Source organism: Bufo bufo, chromosome 3 (genome assembly GCF_905171765.1).
Source record: "Bufo bufo chromosome 3, aBufBuf1.1, whole genome shotgun sequence".
NCBI lineage: Eukaryota > Metazoa > Chordata > Amphibia > Anura > Bufonidae > Bufo > Bufo bufo.
In genome coordinates this window covers 247,430,359-247,453,088 of record NC_053391.1, presented here as the reverse complement: position 1 = coordinate 247,453,088, position 22,730 = coordinate 247,430,359, and the positions used below count along the sequence as shown (strand labels likewise).

Genomic DNA, 22,730 nt, shown 5'->3' with positions numbered 1-22,730 from the left:
CCACAGTCATTGATCACGCCCCTGTAAGGCTCCATTCAGACGTCCGTATGCGTTTTGCGGATCCGATCCATCTATCAGTGGATCCGTAAAAATCATGCGGACATCTGAATGGAGCTTTACAGGGGGTTGATCAATGACAGGGGGGTGATCAGGGAGTCTATATGGGGTGATCAGGGGTGATCAAGGGTGAATAAGGGGTTAATAAGTGACAGGGGGGGGGGGGGGTGTAGTGTAGTGGTGCTTGGTGCAACATATTACTAAGCTACCTGTGTCCTCTGGTGGTCGATCCAAACAAAGGGGACCACCAGAGGACCAGGTAGCAGGTATATTAGACGCTGTTATCAAAACAGCGTCTAATATACCTGTTAGGGGTTAAAAAAAAAACATCTCCAGCCTGCCAGCGAACGATCGCCGCTGGCAGGCTGGAGATCCACTCTCTTACCTTCCGTTCCTGTGAGCGCGCGCGCCTGTGTGCGCGCGTTCACAGGAAATCTCGCGTCTCGCGAGATGACGCGTATATGCGTGACTGTGCGCAGCGCTGCCACCTCCGGAACGCGAATCTGCGTTAGGCGGTCCGGAGGTGGTTAAAAAGCATTAAAGGCTATGGCACTTTTGCAATTTTTTATTGAGCTGTTTGTAATCTGCTGTAAAAACACATTCTTTCTAATAGGGTTTAATTAAAATCTTAGCTTTGTTTGGCTTCAGTAGCTTGCCTATATTCCACAACATAGCAAGCTGCAGAATGCTGCCCGGTCCTAAGTCCATTAGATAAGCTCTCTGATGGCTCTGTCAGTAGCCCCACTCTAACCCTTTCTGAAGCCTGAATCTAAACTGAAATCCTATTTTATTAACATAGACTGGCTTCAGGAAAGGCCAGGAGGGCAACAGACAAAGCCGTCAAAGAGTTCATCTGATGGATTTAACACAGGATGGCATGCTAAAGCTTGCTCTGTGGTACAATACATGCAAGCTACTGAAGCCTAAACAAAGCAAAATTTTTAATTAAAGCCAAATAGAACTATGATTATTATTTTTTTTGCCCAAATTACATGCAGTTTAATGGAAAAACAGCTACTAAGAAGTCCAAAACCTTTAAGAGATGAAACTATGGAGGCAAGTACCAATGAACCATAAATCATAGAAGTTGAATGTTTAACGCAGAATCTTCATACAATGGGAAAATCAATATGTATTTAGAGAAATGCATTATTTATGCCAGAGGGCAAACAGCAGAATGCTATCAGAGCACAAAATTGAAAGAATAGTTTCCCATTAAGATGAAAGGGTTACTGAAACCGATCAGCTGCTGTAACTTACTTGAAGTAAAGGTCTTTGAATGTGAAATGTGTTTCCACAATACCCGTAGTTTTGACACGCGTCCGGAGAACATCTTGTTGGGTAGGAATATAATTTGCTTGCGAGAGCCTATCCAGATCATTTAAGTAGCTTTAAAAAACAAAAAAAACAAAAACAAACATTTCATGAAATGAAACAGAACAGAATTCAGGCAACACTATAGCTCTATGGGGTAATTTATTATAGAAAAGCGTTTTACACTAGATTATGATATACCCTGTAATGCTGGAGGAAGCGAATAATTTATGATGAGGCAAAATCCTCATTATAAGGGTCCATTCACACGACCGTATTTTTGGCTCCGCATCCGTTCCGCAATTTTGCGGAACGGGTGCGGACCCATTCATTTCAATGGGGCCGCAAAAGATGCGGACAGCACACAATGTGCTGTCCGCATCCGTAGATCCGTTCCGCGGCCCCGCAAAAAAGATAGAGCATGTCCTATTCTTGTCCGCAATCGCGGACAAGAATAGGCATTTCTATCATAGGGGCGGCTAGATTCACGCGGCCGGTATCCGTGTTTTGTGGATCCGCAATTTGCGGACCGCAAAACACATACGGTCGTGTGAATGTAGCCTGAATTAGGCGCATCCTATGGCAGTCCGGCGCCTAAACTGAAATGTTAGGCTCTTTTAGTCTTTATTTACTCTAGAAAACGGTTTGGGAAAGTGGTGCGGGTGGAGTACAATCGGCACTTGTGCCTAGATTTAGGCGCAGTGGCATTTAAAAAGCCTCATATTTGTGACTTTTTTACACCTTAAAACTGGCATGGGGGGGGGGGGGAATGATAAATTTCCCCTATGTGTTTCTTCTATCATTTTCCTTCATTTCTCACACTTACTATGAGGCAGAGTCATTGAGTTGGTATTCACGGGAGCGGCAGAAGCATGCCTGCACGCCAGCATCTTTCCACAGCCTCCTAATAACACCTGCAAGCTCGGGGGAGAGAATACCTTCCTCTGCAGTACTGGCTAAAACAAATAGCTGCCGGGCATCATCCTAAGTGAAGACAAAATAGACACAAATATGTTAATGTGTAACACTGTTCTCATGGTTTTAATGCCAAGAACCAGCACAAGCAATATTGTAGAAATACTTAGCCCTCACAGCTCTGGCCACATCTCCAAAGTCAATCTTTAGTCTTCCCATGGCACGTATTATAGCAATGATGGACTGAATGGTGTTACTGTAGACAACCACTTTGTATTGCTTGCACTCTTCTTCTGAATATCCATCTTCATGGATAATCCTAAAAACCACAATGAATACATTAGCATGTATACAAATACATTTGATCCTCCTTAAGAAAGAAATGTGGGAAAGGCTTATAAGTGCCATTAAGTAATTGACCTTCACTGAGGCTAATACTGCTAGCACATCACTTGGAAAACTGCTCTCTGGATGGTGTGTAAAGGATCAGGGAGATGGCTACTAAGTTGGCAGTCCGGTGCCAACTTGTGCATAATAGAGGTGAATTGGACATATTGTGTATTTCATATGGCAGAATACACAGGTTTTCTTTATTTTTTTTTGTATTTCGTATGTACATGCCAGATAGAAAATCAGATTTACAGTATAGAGCTACACAGAATATTCCTGCTTAGAGAAGTTCACCAAAGATTTCAGTTCATATCTGGCACATTCACGGAAGAAAGATTTACAAATCCCAGTGACCAGGTGTCCAAATATTTGCTCCTACTCTGCAATATACCATTATAAACCAGTAAAGCTCTTAGGGTACAGCAGCACTGGTCGTGTGACAGCTGTGGCGGCCAGGATCACAGATTAGTGGTGATACCATAGAAATGAATGAGATCGCTGCAGCAGTGTTGAATCCCAATAATTTGTATGGGACCATCACTGCTCCGCAATCCTGGCCTCGACCAGTGTCACCATGTAGCTGTACCTTATTGTTAGTCTACAAAAAAATTGCATTGCTCTTAAAGTTGTGCATCTACAGGGTTCCCCTGGATGCACGAGGCCTCCTGTTGGAAGACACTACTGCACATTACAACGCCAGACACATGGCATCATACGTGTACAGACACAAGCCGCCTTTTCTTATTCTGGACAACTTCAACCCTTAAATGACCAGAGGGGTTTTGAGTCTTCATGAGCTGAGCTTTTACCTTTTGGAATGCTGCAGTCTAAAAGTTACATTGTTTTGTTCCTCAGTCTACCCTTATAAAAATGTCTCTCGCACATCTCGTTCAACTGAGAACAGGCAAAAATGAGTGGCTGGGGGTACCACAATTATTAGATTTTTGGCATTAATATATATTCTGCCTGACAGGAATGTATTAATGCCTGAGCACCTAATGCCCATGTAAAACCCAATTGTGTCAAGCAGGTGTGTAAAATTCAGGTGTGTAATTTCAGAGGCCATTTTATTCTATTTTTTTATATTATTTCTTTCTTGACAGTTATGTATTGATACTTTTCCTATCAGTCCCCTATCGCAGTACAGGATCGGGCTGAGTATGGCATCCTGACTCTGCAGATGGCATTACACAAAGTGCCATCAGACTCACAAACAATAAATAATACATGAAAACACGGCTGAAGCTCCTAGCTTTAATGACACCACTTCAAAAGGAAAGAGCAGGAACCCAACTTACTTCATCTGCTTCACGATTGTGCTTTTCCCAGACTCGCCAGCACCTGCAAGGCAAAGCAGAATTCATTATCTGATCAGTGGGTGTTTTAACCCTTCAGGGTCGCACATAATTTATATAATGCTAACATCTTCCTGGCAACAGATTTTAAAAGCAACAAATCCCTAATGAATGGGCAGCCATTACAGATGTATTAAACTATCCCAGATAATATGATAACATGGGGAGCCGCCTTCTCCACGATACAATCTGGTGTCCAAGTTTTATGTAACCCCTTCACTACCGAGCCACTTTTCACCTTAAATCCCAGGCCGATTTTTGCAAATCTGACAAGTGTCACTTTATGTGGTAACTTTAAAACGCTTTTACTTATCCAGGCCATTCAGAGATTTTTTTTCTCGTCACATATTGTACTTCATGAGAGTGGTAAAATTTAGTCGAAAAAGTCATTTTCATTTATAAAAAAAAATACCAAAATTTACCAAAAATTATGAAAAATTTGCAATTTTCAAAATTTCTATTTCTCTACTTTTATAATCGATAGTAATAACTGCAAAAATAGTTACTACTTTACATTCCCCATATGTCTACTTCATGTTTGGATCATTTTGTGAATGACATTTTATTTTTTTGGGGACATTAGAAGGCTTAGAAGTTTAGAAGCAATTCTTAAAATTTTTAAGAAAATTGCCAAAACCCACTTTTTAAGGACCAGTTCAGGTCTGAAGTCACTTTGTGAGGCTTACATAATAGAAACCACCCAAAAATTACCTCATTTTAGAAACTACACCCCTCAAGGTATTCAAAACTGATTTTTACTAACTTTGTTAACCCTTTAGGTGTTCCACAAGAATTAATGGAAAATGAAGAAGAAATTTCAGAATTTAACTTTTTTGGCAGATTTTCCATTTTAATCATTTTTTTCCCACTAACAAAGAAAGGGTTAACAGCCAAACAAAACTCAATATTTATTACCCTGATTCTGTAGTTTACAGAAGCACCCCATATGTGGTTGTAAACTGCTGTACGGGCACACAGCATTGCGCAGAAGGAAAGGAACGCCATATGGTTTTTGCAAAGCAGATTTTACTGGGATAATTTTGAACTGTCATGTCCCATTTGAAGACCCCCTGATGCCCCCCTAGAGTACAAACTCCAAAAAAAGACCCCATTTTGGAAACTACAGGATAAGGTGGCAGTTTTGTTGGTACTATTTTGGGGTACATATGATTTTTGTTGCTCTATATTACACTTTTTGGGAGGAAAGGTAACAAAAAATAGCTGTTTTGACACCATTTTTTATTTACAGTGTTCTACTGACAGGTTTGATCACGTGCTATTTTTATAGAGCAGGTTGTTACGGACAGGACAATACCAAACATGACAACTGTTTTTGGTTGTTTGTTTCAGTTTTATATAATAAAGCATTTTTGAAAAAAAAGTTTTTTTTAGTGTCTCCATAGTTTATTTTTTAGGCTATTGTCTTATGTAGGGGCTCATTTTCTGCAGGATGAGATGAAGGTTTGATTGGTACTATTTTAGAGTGCATATGACTTTTTGCTTGCTTGCTATTGCACTTTTTGTGATGTAAGGTGACAAAAATGGCTTTTTTTACACTGTTTTTTTTTTTTACGGTGTTCATCTGAGGGGTTAGTTCATGTGCTATTTTTATACAGCAGGTTCTTAAGAACGCGGCGATACCGAATATGCATACTTTTTTTTATTTATGTAAGTTTTACACAATGACAGAATTTTTGAATAAAAAAAAATCATGTTTCAGTGTCTCCATATTCTGAGAGCCATAGTTTTTTTGTATATTTTGGTCGATTGTCTTAGGTAGGGTCTCATTTTTAGCAGGATGAGAGGACAGTTTGATTGGTACTATTTTGGTGTGCGTACGACTTTTTGATCGCTTGCTATTACACTTTTTGCGACAAAAATATTTTTTATAGAGCAGGTCGTTACGGAAGTGGCAATACCTAATATGTATACTTTTTTTTATTTATGTAAGTTTTACACAATGATATAATTTTTGAAACAAAAATTTGCGATGTAAGGTGACAAAAAATGTTTTTTAGCAGTTTTGATTTTATTTTTTTGATGGTGTTCCCCTGAGGGGTTAGGTCATGTGATATTTTTATAGAGCCGGTCGATACGGATATGTCAACTTTTCTTTTTTTCCCAAATTGTTACAATTTTTTATTTACTTTATTTTTGTCACCAGAAAATTCACTGTTAAACCAGGCATGATGCTTGGCAGGGACATCTAATATAATGATACTGTAAGGGTGCTGTCACACGTCACGGCTGTGTTGCGCTTTGGCTTTGGCAAAAAAACACATTAAAAAACATGCGGTTTTTACAACATACTGTCACAGTGTAGGGGGAGGGGAGGAACACCAGAATGACAACAGAAGGAAAATTACCAGGAACTAGGCCTCAAGGCTAGGGAAAGGGAAATGGTCACCACCTAAGGAAACCCTAAACCTAGCCCTGACTCCTGTCAGTATGAATAGACCATGGAGGTGGGAATATTCATACACCGTAAATCTAGGCCCTAGTTACCCTGAAAAAGCCCTAGGATAGTGACAGGGCCTGAGACTACTGGTTCCTTCCCAGAAGAACGAACAAGCCTCTCCCTGAGGCCTAGTAAACAACGAGCAAATAGGAGCAACAAAATACCAAGAGAAGTACACTTATCTTCAATAGAAAATTGAAGCTCTTCCAACTACAGGCTGAGAATATCAACGCATGGTATGAAGTGCGAGTCCAGACTAAATAGAGGAGCAGTAATGACCACAAGCTACACCTGAGACAAGAGGTGTGGCCATTACCAACAACAACACAGCAACAAGTGAAAACAGATAGGCTGTCAGATGACCTAACGTGCAGCCAGTCTCTTAGATCTTCTAACCTCTGTCACTGGAGGGAACATGACACATACCCGAGTTTATGGTGTGCTTTCTTACAGCAAAGGGAAAACAAACCGCAGACAAAAAAAAGTGGTTATTCAGGTTATACTATAGACGACTTATCCTCCCCGTACATCGGTTACGTGGCCTAGTTGTAGCTCAGCCCCATTCAAGTTAATGAGGCTGAGCTGCAACACCAAGCACTGCCACTGTACGATGTACGGCGCAGTGCTTGGTAAGCACCCAGGAGGCCGCCGCTGCGCTCACCAAAGCTTCAGCGAGTGCCGCAGCTTCTTGAAACAGCTGATCGGCGGGGTGACGGGAGTCAGACCCCACCAATGTGTTATTGATGTCCAATTCTGTGGACAGTTCATCAATAATATTTCCCGAATAACCCTTTAAATTACATGAATGTAACTATTTTGTAGTTAATTTAATTCAGTTTTGCTGCGTTTTCCCTTTGCTGGAAGAAAATGCTCCATAAAAGCAGGTATGTTGTTGCAAAAAACCGGAATTAGTCTTACTGGTAATTCTGTTTCCATGAGATCATCACGACGGCATACAAGGAGATTGACCCCTGACCTCTGTAGGGGCAGGAACAGAGAAAGGTTAAATACCCTCCTCCCACCACCAACACCAGTGTTTCCAAAATCACACAGAGCAACCGGGTGGTGGAAAATAGTGAAAAAAAGGTATTACTTCATACCTTCTAGAGACCTACTAGGTCAAAAACGATTTAAATCATAGGGAGGGAATAACGTGCCGTCGTGATGATCTCATGGAAACAGAATTACCGGTAAGACTAATTCCGGTTTTTCCATAGCATCATCACGACGGCATACAAGGAGATATAAAAAATATATCAGTTAAGGGGGGGCTACAGCCTGGAGGACTTTCCGCCCGAAGGACAGATCAGAAGATCTGGAAAGATCCAGGCGATAGTGTTTTATAAATGTATGAATGCTGGACCAAGTGGCAGCACGACAGATTTCCTCCAGAGAAGCCCCAGCTCTCTCCGCCTGAGAGGAAGACATGGCCCGAGTGGAATGGGCCCTAATGTTGACTGGACATGTAAGGTTTTGTATTTGGTAACAAAGACTAATGGCTTCTTTGAGCCATCTAGCTATAGAGGACCGGGAGGCTTTTTGGCCCATAAATCTTCCTCCAAAAAGGACTAGTAGATTGTCAGATTTCCTAAACTTCCCTGTCACCGTGATATAGTTTAGGACTGCCCGTCTAACGTCCAGAGAGTGAAACGCCGATTCTTTGTCATTAGAGGGGTGCTGGCAAAAAGAAGGTAGGGTAACTTCCTGGCTCCGATGAAAATTGGATACGACTTTGGGGAGAAATCCAGGATCCAGACGGAGAATAATTCTATCATCTAGAATACGGAGGTAGGGTTCCCTGATTGATAGGGCTTGTAATTCCCCTACTCTGCGGGCCGAAGTTATCGCAATTAAGAAGGCCGTTTTCAAGGACCATAATTTTATTGGACAGTCAGACATGGGTTCAAAGGGTGGTAAAGTAAGGCCTGTAAGAACGACGTTCAGATCCCAGGAAGGGACACGGGCGGTGATCGTTGGGCGGAGCCTCGTCGCTGCCTTAATGAATCTTTTGATCCAACGATGGCCGGCTATATCTTGGTCAAAGAAACAACCTAGGGCTGAGATTTGGACCTTCAAGGTAGAGGGTCTAAGTCCCAGGTCCAGACCTTGCTGTAGGAAATCCAGTATTCTTTGGATGCTGGGTTTACGCAAATGTGGCGATTCGTCCCCACTCCAGGAACAAAAACGTTTCCAGATCTTAAGGTAAATTGCTGACGTTACCTTCTTTCTGGAGGCTTTCAAGGTAGCAATAACTTCGTCTGACAGGCCCTGAAGCTTCAGGGTTTGGGACTCAGGATCCAAGCCGCCAATTTCAGAAACTGCGGGTTTGGGTGTAGAACTGGACCCTGCTGGAGTAGATCCCCCCGCACAGGAAGGAGCCATGGATCTTGTAGGGAAAATTTTTGGAGGGATGAGAACCAGCTTCTCTTTGGCCATAGGGGAGCGATCACAATCACCGTGGCCTTGTCTTGGAGAATTTTTTGTACCACCTTCGGAATTAGAGGAAGTGGAGGGAAGGCATAGCACAGATTCCAATGCCAACGAATGGCGAAGGCGTCTAAGGCATGAGGTCTGTCCCTGGGGTTTAGGGAACAGAATGTTTCCACCTTTGAATTTGCCCTGGTGGCAAACAGATCCACGTCGGGCATCCCCCATTTCCTTACTACTAGCCCGAATATTTCTGGACTTAGAGACCATTCTGTATGGTCGATTCTGTGGCGACTGAGAAAATCCACTTCCTGATTTAGTATTCCCTTCAGATGAACTGCCGATATAGAGGCCACATTCTGTTCTGCCCAAGCAAAGATTTTTGTTGACAGTGCTTGTAGGGTTACGGACCGTGTTCCCCCTTGATGGGAGAGGTAGGCAATGGCTGTAGTGTTGTCCGACAGCACTTTTATGTGATGATGACACAACATTTCCTCTGCTACCTTTAACACCTCCCAGACTGCTCCCGAGGAGGGGCGAAAAGGATACCGGCGTCTGGAGGGGCGATCTTCCGGAAACCCCTTCTTTCTGTCCGCGGCCTTCTCTAGAATCTTATCTAGCACCGGGCCAAACACATATTCTCCAGAAAAGGGTATGGAACAAAGCTTAAATTTAGACGTCTTGTCCCCCAACCAGCACTTCATCCAGAGGGCTCTTCTGGCTGCATTGGAAAGTGCCGCGTCTCTGGCAGAGAATCGGACTGATTCAGCAGAGGCATCCGCCAGGAAGGCCGTGGCGGATTTTAAAAGAGGGAGAGAACTAAGAATTTGTTCCCTAGATGTTCTATCTTTAATATGAGTTTCCAATTCTCCCAACCAAAGATACATGGATCGGGCGACTGAGGTAGCCGCAATATTGGTTTTAATATTGAACATGGACGCCTCCCAGGATTTCCTGAGAAGACTGTCCGCTTTACGATCCATTGAATCTTTAAGTTGGGAGGTATCTCGGAAAAATAAAAAATAAACAGGTTCCATTTCCTTAGCTTCATCTCCCTGCATACAGGGAGACCTTTCTCTGCCCTGTCCTCTGTAGGGACAGGAAACACTGGTGTTGGTGGTGGGAGGAGGGTATTTAACCTTTCTCTGTTCCTGCCCCTACAGAGGTCAGGGGTCTATCTCCTTGTATGCCGTCGTGATGATGCTATGGAAAACTGCATTTTTAATATGGGAGATCCATTACCTATGAGTGGCCAAACGGCAATGTTGATCATACTTACCTGGCCCTGCTGCTCAGACCCGGTTGCATCCCATCCGTCTCTTCATCTTCCTGGGGTGCCGATATCAACATCCTGTTGACAAATGACTGCTGCAGCCAATCACTGGCCGAAGTAGTGACCCGTGATTGGCTGCAGGAGTCACGTGTTGATATTGACACACCAGGCCAGGAAGTAGCCATGACCAGGTAAATATGATCACCACCACGGGTCAGCCACTCTGGAAGGTCTGTTATAATTTGGATAATCCCTTTAACATTTGAATACAGATTAAAAGTACTTTATCCCCAAAAAGAAGCAATGTATTTCTAAGGGTGCTGGAACTCTGTGAGGTTTGTTATAATGTTGGATACCACCTTTAACCCGTAGAGGACCTCTGGCATACATGTACAGCGCTGGTAGACGTGACTTAAGGATCAGCGCCGTACTTGTACGGCGGGCTGATCGGGCGGGTGCAGGAGCTGTGCCCGCCCAATTGGCGGCATGGACCCGGCCCCTGCAACATACGCCAGTGTTCTGCCAAAAATCCTTACTTCTTCAAAATACCTTACCCCTCGTGACTTCCGGGGGTGTGCGCCCAATGCCAGGGTATTAACCCCTTTGACGGCGGCATGCAGAGGGTTTGCAGAGGGTGCAGGTGCCCTCCGCATCTCCATCAGGTCCCAGCGCTGCAGTGACGGGGACCCGATGGCACCCCGATGCCTTCCATAGGCATCGGGGCTTGCCTTCTACGGAAGCCTGTGAGATCCAGCACCTTAGGCTGGGTCTCACATGCAGGCTGTCAGCTTACAAGCTGACAGTCAATGCATTAGAATACAGGATGTATTGTAATGCATTGCAGAGGGGATCAGACCCCAGAAACCGTGTGCTGTCCACATACGTATGTCCATGCCGTAGCCCCACAAAAAGATAGGACATTTCTATTGAAGGGAAAAAGAAAAAGGCAGCATGCACAAAGCCTGTGTCCGTGTTTTGCGGATCCGCGGTCATATATGATGCCTAACTGCTGTAATAACAAATAGATCATGGAACAGCATGATCATTGGTAGAAAAAGATATGGGACAGACCAGGTGGATAAAATCTTAACACATAAGTGTAATTTGGCACAAGAGGAAGGCTGCAGCACAGACCTGGAAGGGCTACCATATGATTCCGGGTCTGTGTGGCCGTGCCGCCAAAGATAGGACATGTCCTATCTTTGGCCACAACATGAAGATTGTGGAACCATTGAAGTCAATGGGTCCGCACCGCAATACAGGATGCACACGACTGGTGTCGGTGTTTTGCATATACGTGGTTTGTGGTCTGCCAAACGGAAACAGCTTGTGTACGCTGGCATATGGATTGGCAATATCAAATATGTGGAGAGGATTTTACTTTTACATTTTTTTTCACACAGCGGTTTTTGTACGGCTGATTGCCGGAATTCTCTGCCAGAACAGCTGGCCGCAGCCGTGCCTCTGGGAAACACAGAAGGTTGACCTGGGGACATCATTAGACCCCATGGCTGCCATGTGAAGACATCGGCACCAGAGGTCGCAATAACGCCTGTAGAAGCGTCATAGATGCGTCTTCAGGCGATTTTACTCCTTAAAAAAAGTCTAAGGCGTACCAATACGCCTTAGACTTTCCCTGCCTTTCATCAGCGCAGTGAGTGCAGTGAGCGGCACAGGCAGCGCAGCAATGCTGCCTGTGCCTGAAATGACCAATAACAAAGCTCCTTACAGCAAGGAGCTTTGTTATTGGTCGGATTGAGCGGGCAGCCGGACCATTCTGCACACCGCTCTGAAGTGAGGAGGAAGAGTCCTGCAGCGGTGCGAGGATTCTCACCGGGTGGCGCCTGGTGGGGTAAGCGGTCGTGGGCTGTGGGTCACTTCCTCCATGTGCTTACGGCATCCTCTCCAGTGAAGAATGCGTGCCCAAACTCCATAGCAACTAGATACCAACAAACTCCCCCCAGGGCACTATATGCCTGAGCATGCTTTCCCTGGTCGGATGAATAAAATTATCGGGTCCGTGCTAGGCCAGTCGGGCGCAGCGCATGTTGACATGGAGACTGGGGGGCTGATGGTGATGTGTTGGGGTGGGCTATGAGTTTGGGCGCACGTTCTTCACTGGAGAGGACGCTGTGAGCACATGGAGAAAGTGACCCGCAGCCCGACCGTCCAGAACATGAAGTGAATGTGACTATTGGAAGACTTATGATTGGCGAGCACATTAAATGAATTTCTCATAATTAGACGGCACAATTTGTGATTGGTGCAATGTTATGTGTCCTGCTGGGATCTAAGAGGGCTTACATTTTTAGGGAGATTCCAGAAAAACCAAGGAGGGTTGGCAAATAGGCAATAGATTGTCCCAGATACACGGACAGCCATTTTGCCTCCATTAGGTCTCATGTACACAACTGTATCCATTTTGAGGTCTGCAAATCGCAGATCCACAAAATATGGACAACCGTGTGCTATCCACATCTCCATGCTGCAAAAGATAGAGCATCCCCTGTTCTGACGGACCCACTTAAATCAATGGGTCCGCAAGAAAATGCATGTGCTTCAGACCTTATAGTGAAAGCCACAGTGCTCATAGATGCAAAGTACAGAGACGCCAAGTACACTATACTGTGAAATAGTCCAATATACCGTGTATAAGACTGTCCTATAACTGACTCCTGTGCATTCGTCCCAGACCGCCACCCACTGCTCCCTGCCACAACCACCAGACGTCCCTGTTCAATTCTTATTGCATTGTGTTTTGCACAGTCTACCGCTCCGATCTCTACGTGACAGATTTGGTGCTTCAAGAAAGGTAGGGATTCAGTCTTCTGAGAGATAAATAAAAAAAAAGGTCAAAATTTGCTATTTCTGCATGGAAGACATTATAGAGGAGACTGGTAATGGTTTCCGTGCCGAAATAGCAACATCTTAACATTATTTAGGCCTGTGTATTATATATATGAATTACCGCAAATTACGTACTCCTCCTCGGCTAAAAATACTCCTCAAAAATGGTCAGAGGAGTATTTTTACTCTTCCGGAAAAAATGTAGCGTGACCTCTGATCGGCACAGTGCTCGATGCATCAGGTGCATCTTCAAAAATAACACTTCTGAGATATTACTCCAGTTTTTACGCTACGCATACATATGCTACAAACATATGAGAATGTGAGCACCCTATAATGTGTGTAGTCCCCATATGGCAGGGGTCAGCAATCATCGGCACTCCAGCTGTTGTGAAACTACAATTCTTTCCCAGCATGCTTCAATCATTTCTATGAGAGTTCTTAGAAGAGCAGAGCAAGTATGCATGCTGGGGGTTGTAGTTTCAAAATAGCTGAAGTGACGGAGGTTGCTGACCCCTACCATAGGGAATCATTGTTCCTGGGCAGCAGATCGCTGTTTAGATAGCAAAAGCTTCTGCATAGGAACAATTATTTTTGGTGATGGCGGAACGACACCATCACCCAAACCTTTTACACAGGCCAATCATTAGGAGCGAGTGTGTATACACTTATCCCCGATAACTGGCCTGATAATCGGTCCGTGTAAAAGGACCGTTACTCCTACTTTTTGACCATAATACAAATTTGAGAAGTCCTTCTGTGTTAGCACAGATACTGGATTGGTAACTAGTTTATACAGGAATCTTTAGATTTCCGGCATCATTTATATTTCATATCATACATAGCCGGTCTACTGGAAAATAAAAGCACTCATCCAGTTTTTGCAAAAGCACAGAATTAAAAGGATTCTTCTGGTACTTTTAGTGGATGGAGCTGGTTGCTGCTCTCCCTGAAATAAATGGGAGCAGTGCTGCCGTGACCTGCTCTGTCTATTACATAGTGGACAGAGCTACTGCAGAATAGGTGATCAATGGCGGTTTAGGGTGTTGGACCCCCATAAATTAGGAAGTACAGGAAAGCCTCTTTAAAAGGGGTTGCGTCACTTCAGCAAATAGCATTTATCATGTAGAGAACGTTAATACAATCCACTTATGTATTGTTATTATCCATATTGCTTCCCTTACTGGCTGGATTCATTTTTCCATCACATTATACACTGCTCGTTTCCATGGTTACGACCACCTTGCAAACCAGCAGCAGTGGTCATGCCTGCACACAATAGAAAAAAGCACCAGCTTATGTGAGATGCCACAGTCCCAGACACCAGAAAGTCTGGTGCTTTTTCCTATGGTGTCCAAGCACAGCCACCGCTAATGGATTGAATTGTGGTCGTAACCATGGAAACGAGCACCGTATAATGCAATGGAAAAATGAATCCAGCCAGCAAAGGCGGCAATATGGACAATCACAATACATTAGTACGTGCCTTGTATTAACTTTCTCTACATGATACATGTCAAGTTGCTGAAGTGACAACCCCTTTAACTGTGCCTCAACCGTAATAAGTGAACACAAGGTTCTCTTTTTATGTCTGTGCGTTTTCCAATACCAATTTGGATGTTTTCTGCTTCCTTTCATATTAAGGTTCAAAAAAGTGTTATTCATCATCAGCTGACAAAGAAACGCACAAATGTGACAAAACAAGATCCAATAGCCTATCACATTAATGCCACGTTGGGATCATCTATAGCAGGCATGCTCAACCTGCGGCCCTCCAGCTGTTGGAAAACTACAACTCCCATAATTCCCGGACAGCCTACAGAAGGGCATGCTCTATAGCCATGATGGCTAACCTCCGGCACTCCAGCTGTGGTGAAACTACGACTCCCAGCATGCTCCATTCATTTCTGTGGAGTTCTGAGAACAACCAATCAAGTGCACATCTTGGGAGTTGTAGTTTTACCACAGCTGGAGTGCCGGAGGTTAGCCATGACTGCTCTATAGGAACCTGCTGCAGTACAGATGAAGTGCATGTTTAGTGCTGTTAGAACAAAAAGTGCTTCCTTCCATTTTAAAGCCATGCAGAATATGCGCTGCGATTTAACAATATCTGATATATTGTCTCTCTCCAATGATAACAGATGTTGGGGGGGGAAAAAGAACGAGTATTTGGATTTCATCACCAGAGGGGTCTCCACGCTGACTATTGAAAGCACATGCATGCCTGGCCGATAACTGCCTGCTATTCTAATGCGTGAAGAAAGTAAAAGCAAGAGCTTCAATAAACCTACATTGTCTATAGGTTCTGCTAAATTCTCACTGCATTTTCAGTGTCCGTTTGTCATATGTGCCAGGACAGCTTCCAGTGCATATATCAAAGGTATACACAGGCTCTCATTCACCGTACAGAGGCCTTCATGCCAGCCTGCTGCCCTATGTCAGTGATGGTAAACCTTTTACAGAGTGCCCAACCCAAATCCCACATATTTATTGCAAAGTGCCAACATGGCAATTTAACCTGAATACTACAGTCCAATATAGTATACATTCCATGTACGTTATCATTTAGCTATAATAGCCTGCCTACATTCAATGTGCTGCCTGTGCTGTTCATAGTGCGCCCTAAGGCATATTGGTACACCATAGACTTTTTCCAGAGTGCGGGTGCCCACATAGAGGGCACTGAGTGCCACCTCTGACACCTGTGCCATAGGTTCACCACCACTGCCCTAATGCATATCAAGGCATTCCATAAAAACACATCCTGACGTATATTTCCAACATATACCTCCTACATATGCTGTGTGAAAAGACAGCAAGAAGCTAAAATGGTGGTCAGATTATTATTTTAAAGGGGTTGTCAGCCAATCAGTGGCCATAACAGTCACAAGCCATTCATGCACTAGCGATTGGCTGAACAGTCATGTGAGCAATGGATGTGACGTCATCACTTCTGCTTGGAGCAACTCAATGCAGAGCGGAGGGCACTTGACAGTGAAGCTGCTCCTCCAATGCACTTGCATGAGCAGCAGAATAAAAGTTCATTTCTACAATACTCCTGATAGTAAAAGCTCCACAAAACGAATGTTAGTCCTGCTTTCCCCAGCCCATACCTAGTGCTTTCAGCAGTTTTGCATCATCAAAAGTACAGATAGACTCCAGTTAAAATGCTAAAAGTGGAACTGAAATTAATTACAGAGATTTATTTTTTGCTATTTCAAATAGTCGCCGAAGCAATTCCTCAATACAAGTGCAAATATTTAAACCATAGAACAAAGGCTAAGATCCGGGTATAAATTTCCTGGAGAGGTGTTGGAGAAAGACGTCACCAGCCTCAATAAAAGGACTTATCTATGTTTACTGGTTTTCTTAAAGTGGTTGTGTCACTTCAGCAACTGACATGTATCATGTAGAGACAGTTAATACAAGGCACGTACTAATGTATTGTTATTATCCATATTGCTTCCTTTGCTGGCTGGATTCATTTTCCATCATATTATATACTGCTCGTTTCCATGGTTACAACCACCTGCAATCCATTAGTGGTGGCCATACTCGCTCATTATAGGAAAAAGCACTGGGCTATGTGCCCTCCCATGGCCGCAGCCACCAGAAAGGCCGGCGCATTTTCATATAGCGTCCAAGCATGCCCATCGCTGCTGGATTGCAGGGTGGTCGTAACCAAGGAAACACGCAGTGTATAATGCGATGGAAAAATGAATGCAGACAGTAAAGGAAGAAATTTGGACAATCAGAATACATTAGAAAGTGCCTTGTATTAACTTTCTCTACATGATAAATGCCTTTTACTGAAGTGAGACCACCCCTTTAAGAAAACCAGTAAACATAGATAATTCCCTTTATTAAAGCTGATGACGTCTTTCCTTTAAGTACACAGCAGTAAGAAAGAATAGTTTGTCTGTAGAGGATTGGAATGAAACGTCTCAAGTTTTCACACTAGACTGTCCTATTGCAACATCTTGAAATGAAAGGGGAAGGTGACCCATGACTTACTTGAAGTTTTCTGACATCAGCAAACCCAACTTCCATTTTCTGCTTCTTTAATTCTTAACAACCCACAAATGAGGAACCTAGCATATTTACCAACGTGTGTGTGGTAATGTGCACTACCTCTATAAGAACAGTATACCTCCATTAATTTAATAAACATAAAGACAAGGGTCAATGATTTCTAGAAGTGGTCTACTTTAGCATGGCAAACATAACCTTAAAAAGTCACTGTACTTTCACACAATTTCATTTAATACATTTCTAACTGATTTAAAAAAAAAAATCTGCCTGCATCCACCAGAAAGAAGCTGTAAAGTCATGGCCACTAGGGGTCTCACTTCCACCAAGTTGCAGTCCACTGCCAATTGTCAGGTAAGCTACCTCCCTGGTAACAGAGACTCAGTAGAAGGCTGAGGGGAAGTGGGGGCGTGTCAGAGCTAGCTGAGATCCTGAGCCTGATAAAAGAATTACTCTTTTGAACATCACTCGAGCCTTCCGCCTTTCTGTGTTATTTATGCCTCCTTATCTGTTCTGTGATGCATGATTCTGATTACTGTATGCAGTGACCCCATTATGTTTGTTCTGGAGCTGAAAACAAACATAATGGGGTCACTGCATACAGTAATGGCAGAAGGGAGACACGCCCTGCTTCTGAGTGAAATGCATCTAGCTGTGCAGCTGAAACAGGGAATAATATGGCTGAAAAAACCCATTAAGGAAGCCCAATCATAACTGTTCCTTCACAGTTATGATTGTACAAAGAAGCACAGCCATTATGCAAACTTTTTTATTGAAAACTCAGGTACACTTTAAAGGGGTTATTCACCTCCGGGGACCTTTTCTGCGGACAGCCCAAGCATGGGGCTGTGGTGGGAATCATATTTTACATGACCCCTACTGCTGGGTTCCAACTCCATTACTCAGGTCTTCCCGTTTCAACATACAGTTTGATGTAGGTCACGTGACTTCTGCAGTGGTGACATGTCACCCATGTGTCATGTCACTGGGCATAAGGTAATTGAGTCCCAATGGTGGTCTGGCCAAACTGGGGAGGGGGGTCTGCAGAAAAGGTCCACAAGGATGAACAACCTCTTTAACCATTTGAGGCCTAGACAATTTATTTCCGTTTTTGTTTTTCACTCCCTGTTTTCCCAGAGCCATAACTTTATTTTTATTTTTACATTCACAGAGCTACAGATGCAGTAGAGTTAACACACAATTTATGAGACATGTTATCTAAACTAAATGCGTTAAGCAAACACCTTCAATTGCTTTTCAATGGCTTTTGTTTCAAGATAACATGATGAGTTAAGAAATTTGAGTTAAGCGTTTGTGTGTTAATCCTGTTACATCTGTATATGATGGCATGTTTTTTTTTGCAGGACAAATAGTACTTTGGTATTTGTTTTTACAGCATTCCCTATGCAGTAAAAAAATGACATAATAACGTCATTCTGACTCTGGGTCAGTGTGATTACAATAAGACGACCTATTCTGACAGCCATGATTTTTTTTATAGTTATGTGTATAGAGCTGTGAAAGAGTGATCTGTAGTTGTCATACGGTGTATGACTTTTTGATCACTTTTTATTCAATTGTTTATTTTTATTTTGGGGAAAGGAGATGATTTGAATTTTTAAATTTAAAAAATAATAATTTAAGCCCTCATAGGGGGGTCCTGAACATACAATCATTAGATACACACTAATGTGATATAATATATTAGTGTATTGGAAATTTTGTATATTCTAATGCAGTACTGCCTCCTCCAGGCCAACACTGGAATATAACTGTGATAGGCCTGTTATGCTTGTACAGGCTCTGGCCTATAACCAAGGAATGGCTTCCCCAATCACAACTGACCATTGCATCTCAGGGGTTAAATGTCTGCGATCGTAGTTTTATCACTGATAGTAGACATTGGCCCAGATGTCAGCCATGTTTAAAGAGCCGACTTCTGCCGTACATTTATGATGACAGCTGGGAATGGGTTAAACATCCATTTTAAATTTTTTTGCTCACCCCACAGAAAGAGCTATTGTCATCTGCAAAAACAGACAAGAATAGGACTTGCAGTGTGTTTCTTGGACTGGAGCGGGGGGGGGGGGGGGTTTATGGGGTGTAACGGATGTGTGAATAGCCCCTTAGAATTGTATTGTTCCTTGTGTTATCCTCTTCAAAAACAGATGTCACATGAAAGAAAAATACAGTTTTGTGAATAGGCTCTATGTACAATTATAAATCTGATTTCTCCTAAAACAGATCATAAATTGTAAGCTAAGCAGACATGCACTTTTCTTGTTTAGAAAGCTATGAGCTGTGTCCTTCTAAGCTGACTGCTGGCACCCAGCAGTGCCAGGCAAGACAAGGAAGAGATGCCATTCGGGCAGCTGTGCTATTGTTCCAAAACCACTAAACTTCCTTGTTGTGACAAGTTAAAAACCCCAAACCAGCCACAGGCAATAATGACATGACTAGAAAACACAAGTATACATCTGCGTGGGCACAGCAATGACACCGGCAGACAAGGGGAGGAGGGGTATACCGAGATAAATTACAGAAGTGAAGGTTAGAAGCAAGACTGGGGTAAGCAACTCTAAGAAGCCATGGAACAGATGACACATGCACTAGTGAAATCGAGCTCGGCGCTGATAATAAGCCTCTGCCTCCGTTTTCCTACGTTGTGTTACTTATTCTGCTCCAATTACCCTGGACAAAAACTTCAGGCTACAATGTCTTTTCAGGTGGAATTTATGAAGAGAATTTTCTAATGTAATAAAATATATTTCTGGGTAAATCTACCCTCATACTTCATGACTAAGTCAACCAAACGTTATATCCCTGCTCTCCTCTGGCAGAATCCAGATACACTATATGGAGAAAATTATTGAAACACCTCCAGGAGTTTTTAGGACATCCCATTTTACTGTAAATCCATAGCCATTAACTGAAGATAAAACAGCCTTCACTCTTCTGGGAAGGCTTTCTACAAGGGTTTAGTGGGTGTCTGTGGGAATATTTGCCCATTCATCCAGAAGAGTATTTGTGAGGTGTAAGGAAAAGTTTGAAACCAAGGAGCCTAGGCCAACCCCCTAAAAGTCAACCCCACTGGATTGAATGCAGCTGCCCGGCCATGGAAAACCAGATGTCAATTCCAGAGGTGGTTTGGAGCAGAGTTGAGTCAGCTGAGCGTTGGTGAATTGTATCACTATACACCACAATCTGTAACTTAACCTGGTCTGTTACATCCAAGCCGAGTTGCTGTGGACCCTAAACGCTTCCACTTTGCAGTAATAACACTCACCGTTGATTCTGGAATATTTAGTGGGGAAGAAATGTTATGGACCTACTTGTTACAATGGTGGCATCCCGTTACAGCACCGTGCTCAAATTCACTTTCACAAATGTTCTTAAAGGCAGACTGCATGGCTAGGTGCTGGATTGTATACACCTGCGGGAAGGGGACTCAAGAAACACCTGAAGTCAGTTATTAAGAGGTGTGTCCCAATACTTTCTCCACAGAAACAGCTGAAATTTAGGCTTAGTACACTACAACCATTAGACTGAGGAGCTGCTTGGCTTTCATTGACGTCTTTCACTAAATGGCTTTTCGGTTGTGTGAAGTTATGCTACAGGATGTGAGATAACTATGAGATTGGTGGGGGTCTGACACCAACCATGAGAACGGGGACCCCTTAGAAATGAATGGAACACGGGAGTTCTGTGAATAGCCAAGCACTGTACTCTGCTGTCACTGGAACACCCGTAGGGATGACTGGAGAGGCAGTGCGGATGCCAGACCTGCCACTTTGTTCATTTTGAGGGGGCCCTGATGAGTACAGGATTACCATTCTCGTGATCGGCAGAGTTCCCAGCAGTAGGATCTGTTGATAGGGGACTACCTTCAGATAACCAAAATACCCCTTTAACTAACCAAATATTGGCTATAAAGTGTTAAAGGAGATGATGGAAGCAGGGAAATTCTTAAAGAGTGTCTTAAATAGGCCTTCACACATGGCAGATTTTTCTGTGACTGAAAATGACTGCCATTCATTAGAACTGAGCTTTCAGAAATCTGTGTGCTTCCCAAAAAACAACCTTTCAGATAAATGGAAATGATTTTCAGTTACAAAAATGTCTGCAACCAAATGCGTGGGGAAAAAATAAACACTTAAATCCACATTTACGCATTTTTAGGCTACTTTCACACTGGCGTTTTGGCTTTCCGTTTGTGAGATCCGTTCAGGGCTCTCACAAGCGGTACAGAACGGATCAGTTTTGCCCTAATGCATTCTGAATGGAAAAGGATCCGCTCAGAATGCATCAGTTTGTCTCCGTTCCATCTCCATTCCGGCTTGCAGCGTTTTGGTGTCCGTCTGACGAAACTGAGCCAAACGGATCCGTCCTGGCACACAATGTAAGTCAATGGGGACGTCTTTTCTACTGGCACAATAGAAAACGAATCCGTCCTCCATTGACTTTCTATGGTGTTCAAGACGGATCCGTCTTGGCTATGTTAAAGATAATACAAACGGATCCGTTCTGAACGGATGCAGACGGTTGTATTATCTGAACGGATCCGTCTGTGTAGATCCATGACGGATCCGCACCAAACGTGAGTGTGAAAGTAGCCTTAGGTCAATGCGGATTACGATTTCTCATTGAAATCTATGGAGAACTTGTGCTTCACAACCACAACACATCATGTTTTCAGCAGCGAAACACCGGCACACACATTTTCAGACAGTAAACATATTACTCTCCATAGAAATAGATGGAAATTATATATTATCCATTATTTAAGATGGGAAAAAAGTCCTGCATGATGGATCAGAAGAACGAAAAACTGAACGGTGATGTGAACCCCGCTAAGCGTCATAACAGGAGCGTGATTGGTGTGCGCTTTTTTTTTTTTTTTTCACTACATACTGTAGACTGTTCACATTTTACAGAAAATCTGTCCACTGCTGAAATTCACACTGTATTACCACAGTAACATATTCCCAGGTTTAGGGTTTTGGGGGCTAAACTGAAAAAAGGTCAATTACAAGGTCGATTCCCTGGTAGTACAATTCCCATGGGACGCTCTATGCACTGTAAGTATATATAACTGCCCCCTAAAGGACGTGTGCTGTATATACGCAACTACTGCATCTGTTAAAAATCAAAACCCTGTCACAGTGTGTGGCTTTACATATTCACACGCCCACCGCGAGGTCCATGAGAAGACGGCAAGTGTTTCATCCGTGAAGAAGCCTGTGAAGGGTTCGTATTCTCATGTGCCATCAGTATTTCCCCAGGCTGAAGAAGGGATTTCTAGAACATCTCCTACTAATGGTCAGTAGAAACCACTGACAGAGCAAGGATGCCATCAGTGTCGTCAGTGTTTTTTATGGACCCAGAGACTTAAATGGGAGTGGTGCATGTGTTCATGATTCTTCCACTGACCACTGATGTGTGAACACACACATTATATTCAATGGACCCTTGTGCTCTCCATGATTCACTGACTTCTGGATAAAGCCTTATTGCTAACAGGAAAGGCAAAGCATTAATTCCCCCACATTTCCACAGGGATAGTCAACATCTCCTGTACAGTGCTGGTATTTGGGCAAAAGTACCCAATGCATTAGTGCATTTACCTTACAATAATCATAATTATCTAAACATCTTACCCTAGAGA

The 22,730-nt window shown here is 43.2% G+C and overlaps 1 protein-coding gene across 1 annotated transcript in view; it reads right to left on the bottom strand.

The window, feature by feature from the left end:
• The window catches only part of GNAI3 (G protein subunit alpha i3), a 76,127-nt gene that overhangs the window by 26,342 nt on the left and 27,055 nt on the right, over window positions 1-22,730 (bottom strand). Inside the window, exons 2-5 of the mRNA XM_040424076.1 lie at window positions 3,975-4,017; window positions 2,464-2,605; window positions 2,198-2,355; window positions 1,318-1,446 (exon numbers count right to left, since the gene is read on the bottom strand). Coding sequence (XP_040280010.1) covers window positions 1,318-1,446; window positions 2,198-2,355; window positions 2,464-2,605; window positions 3,975-4,017 — 472 coding nt within the window. The remainder of the gene's footprint in view (window positions 1-1,317; window positions 1,447-2,197; window positions 2,356-2,463; window positions 2,606-3,974; window positions 4,018-22,730) is intronic.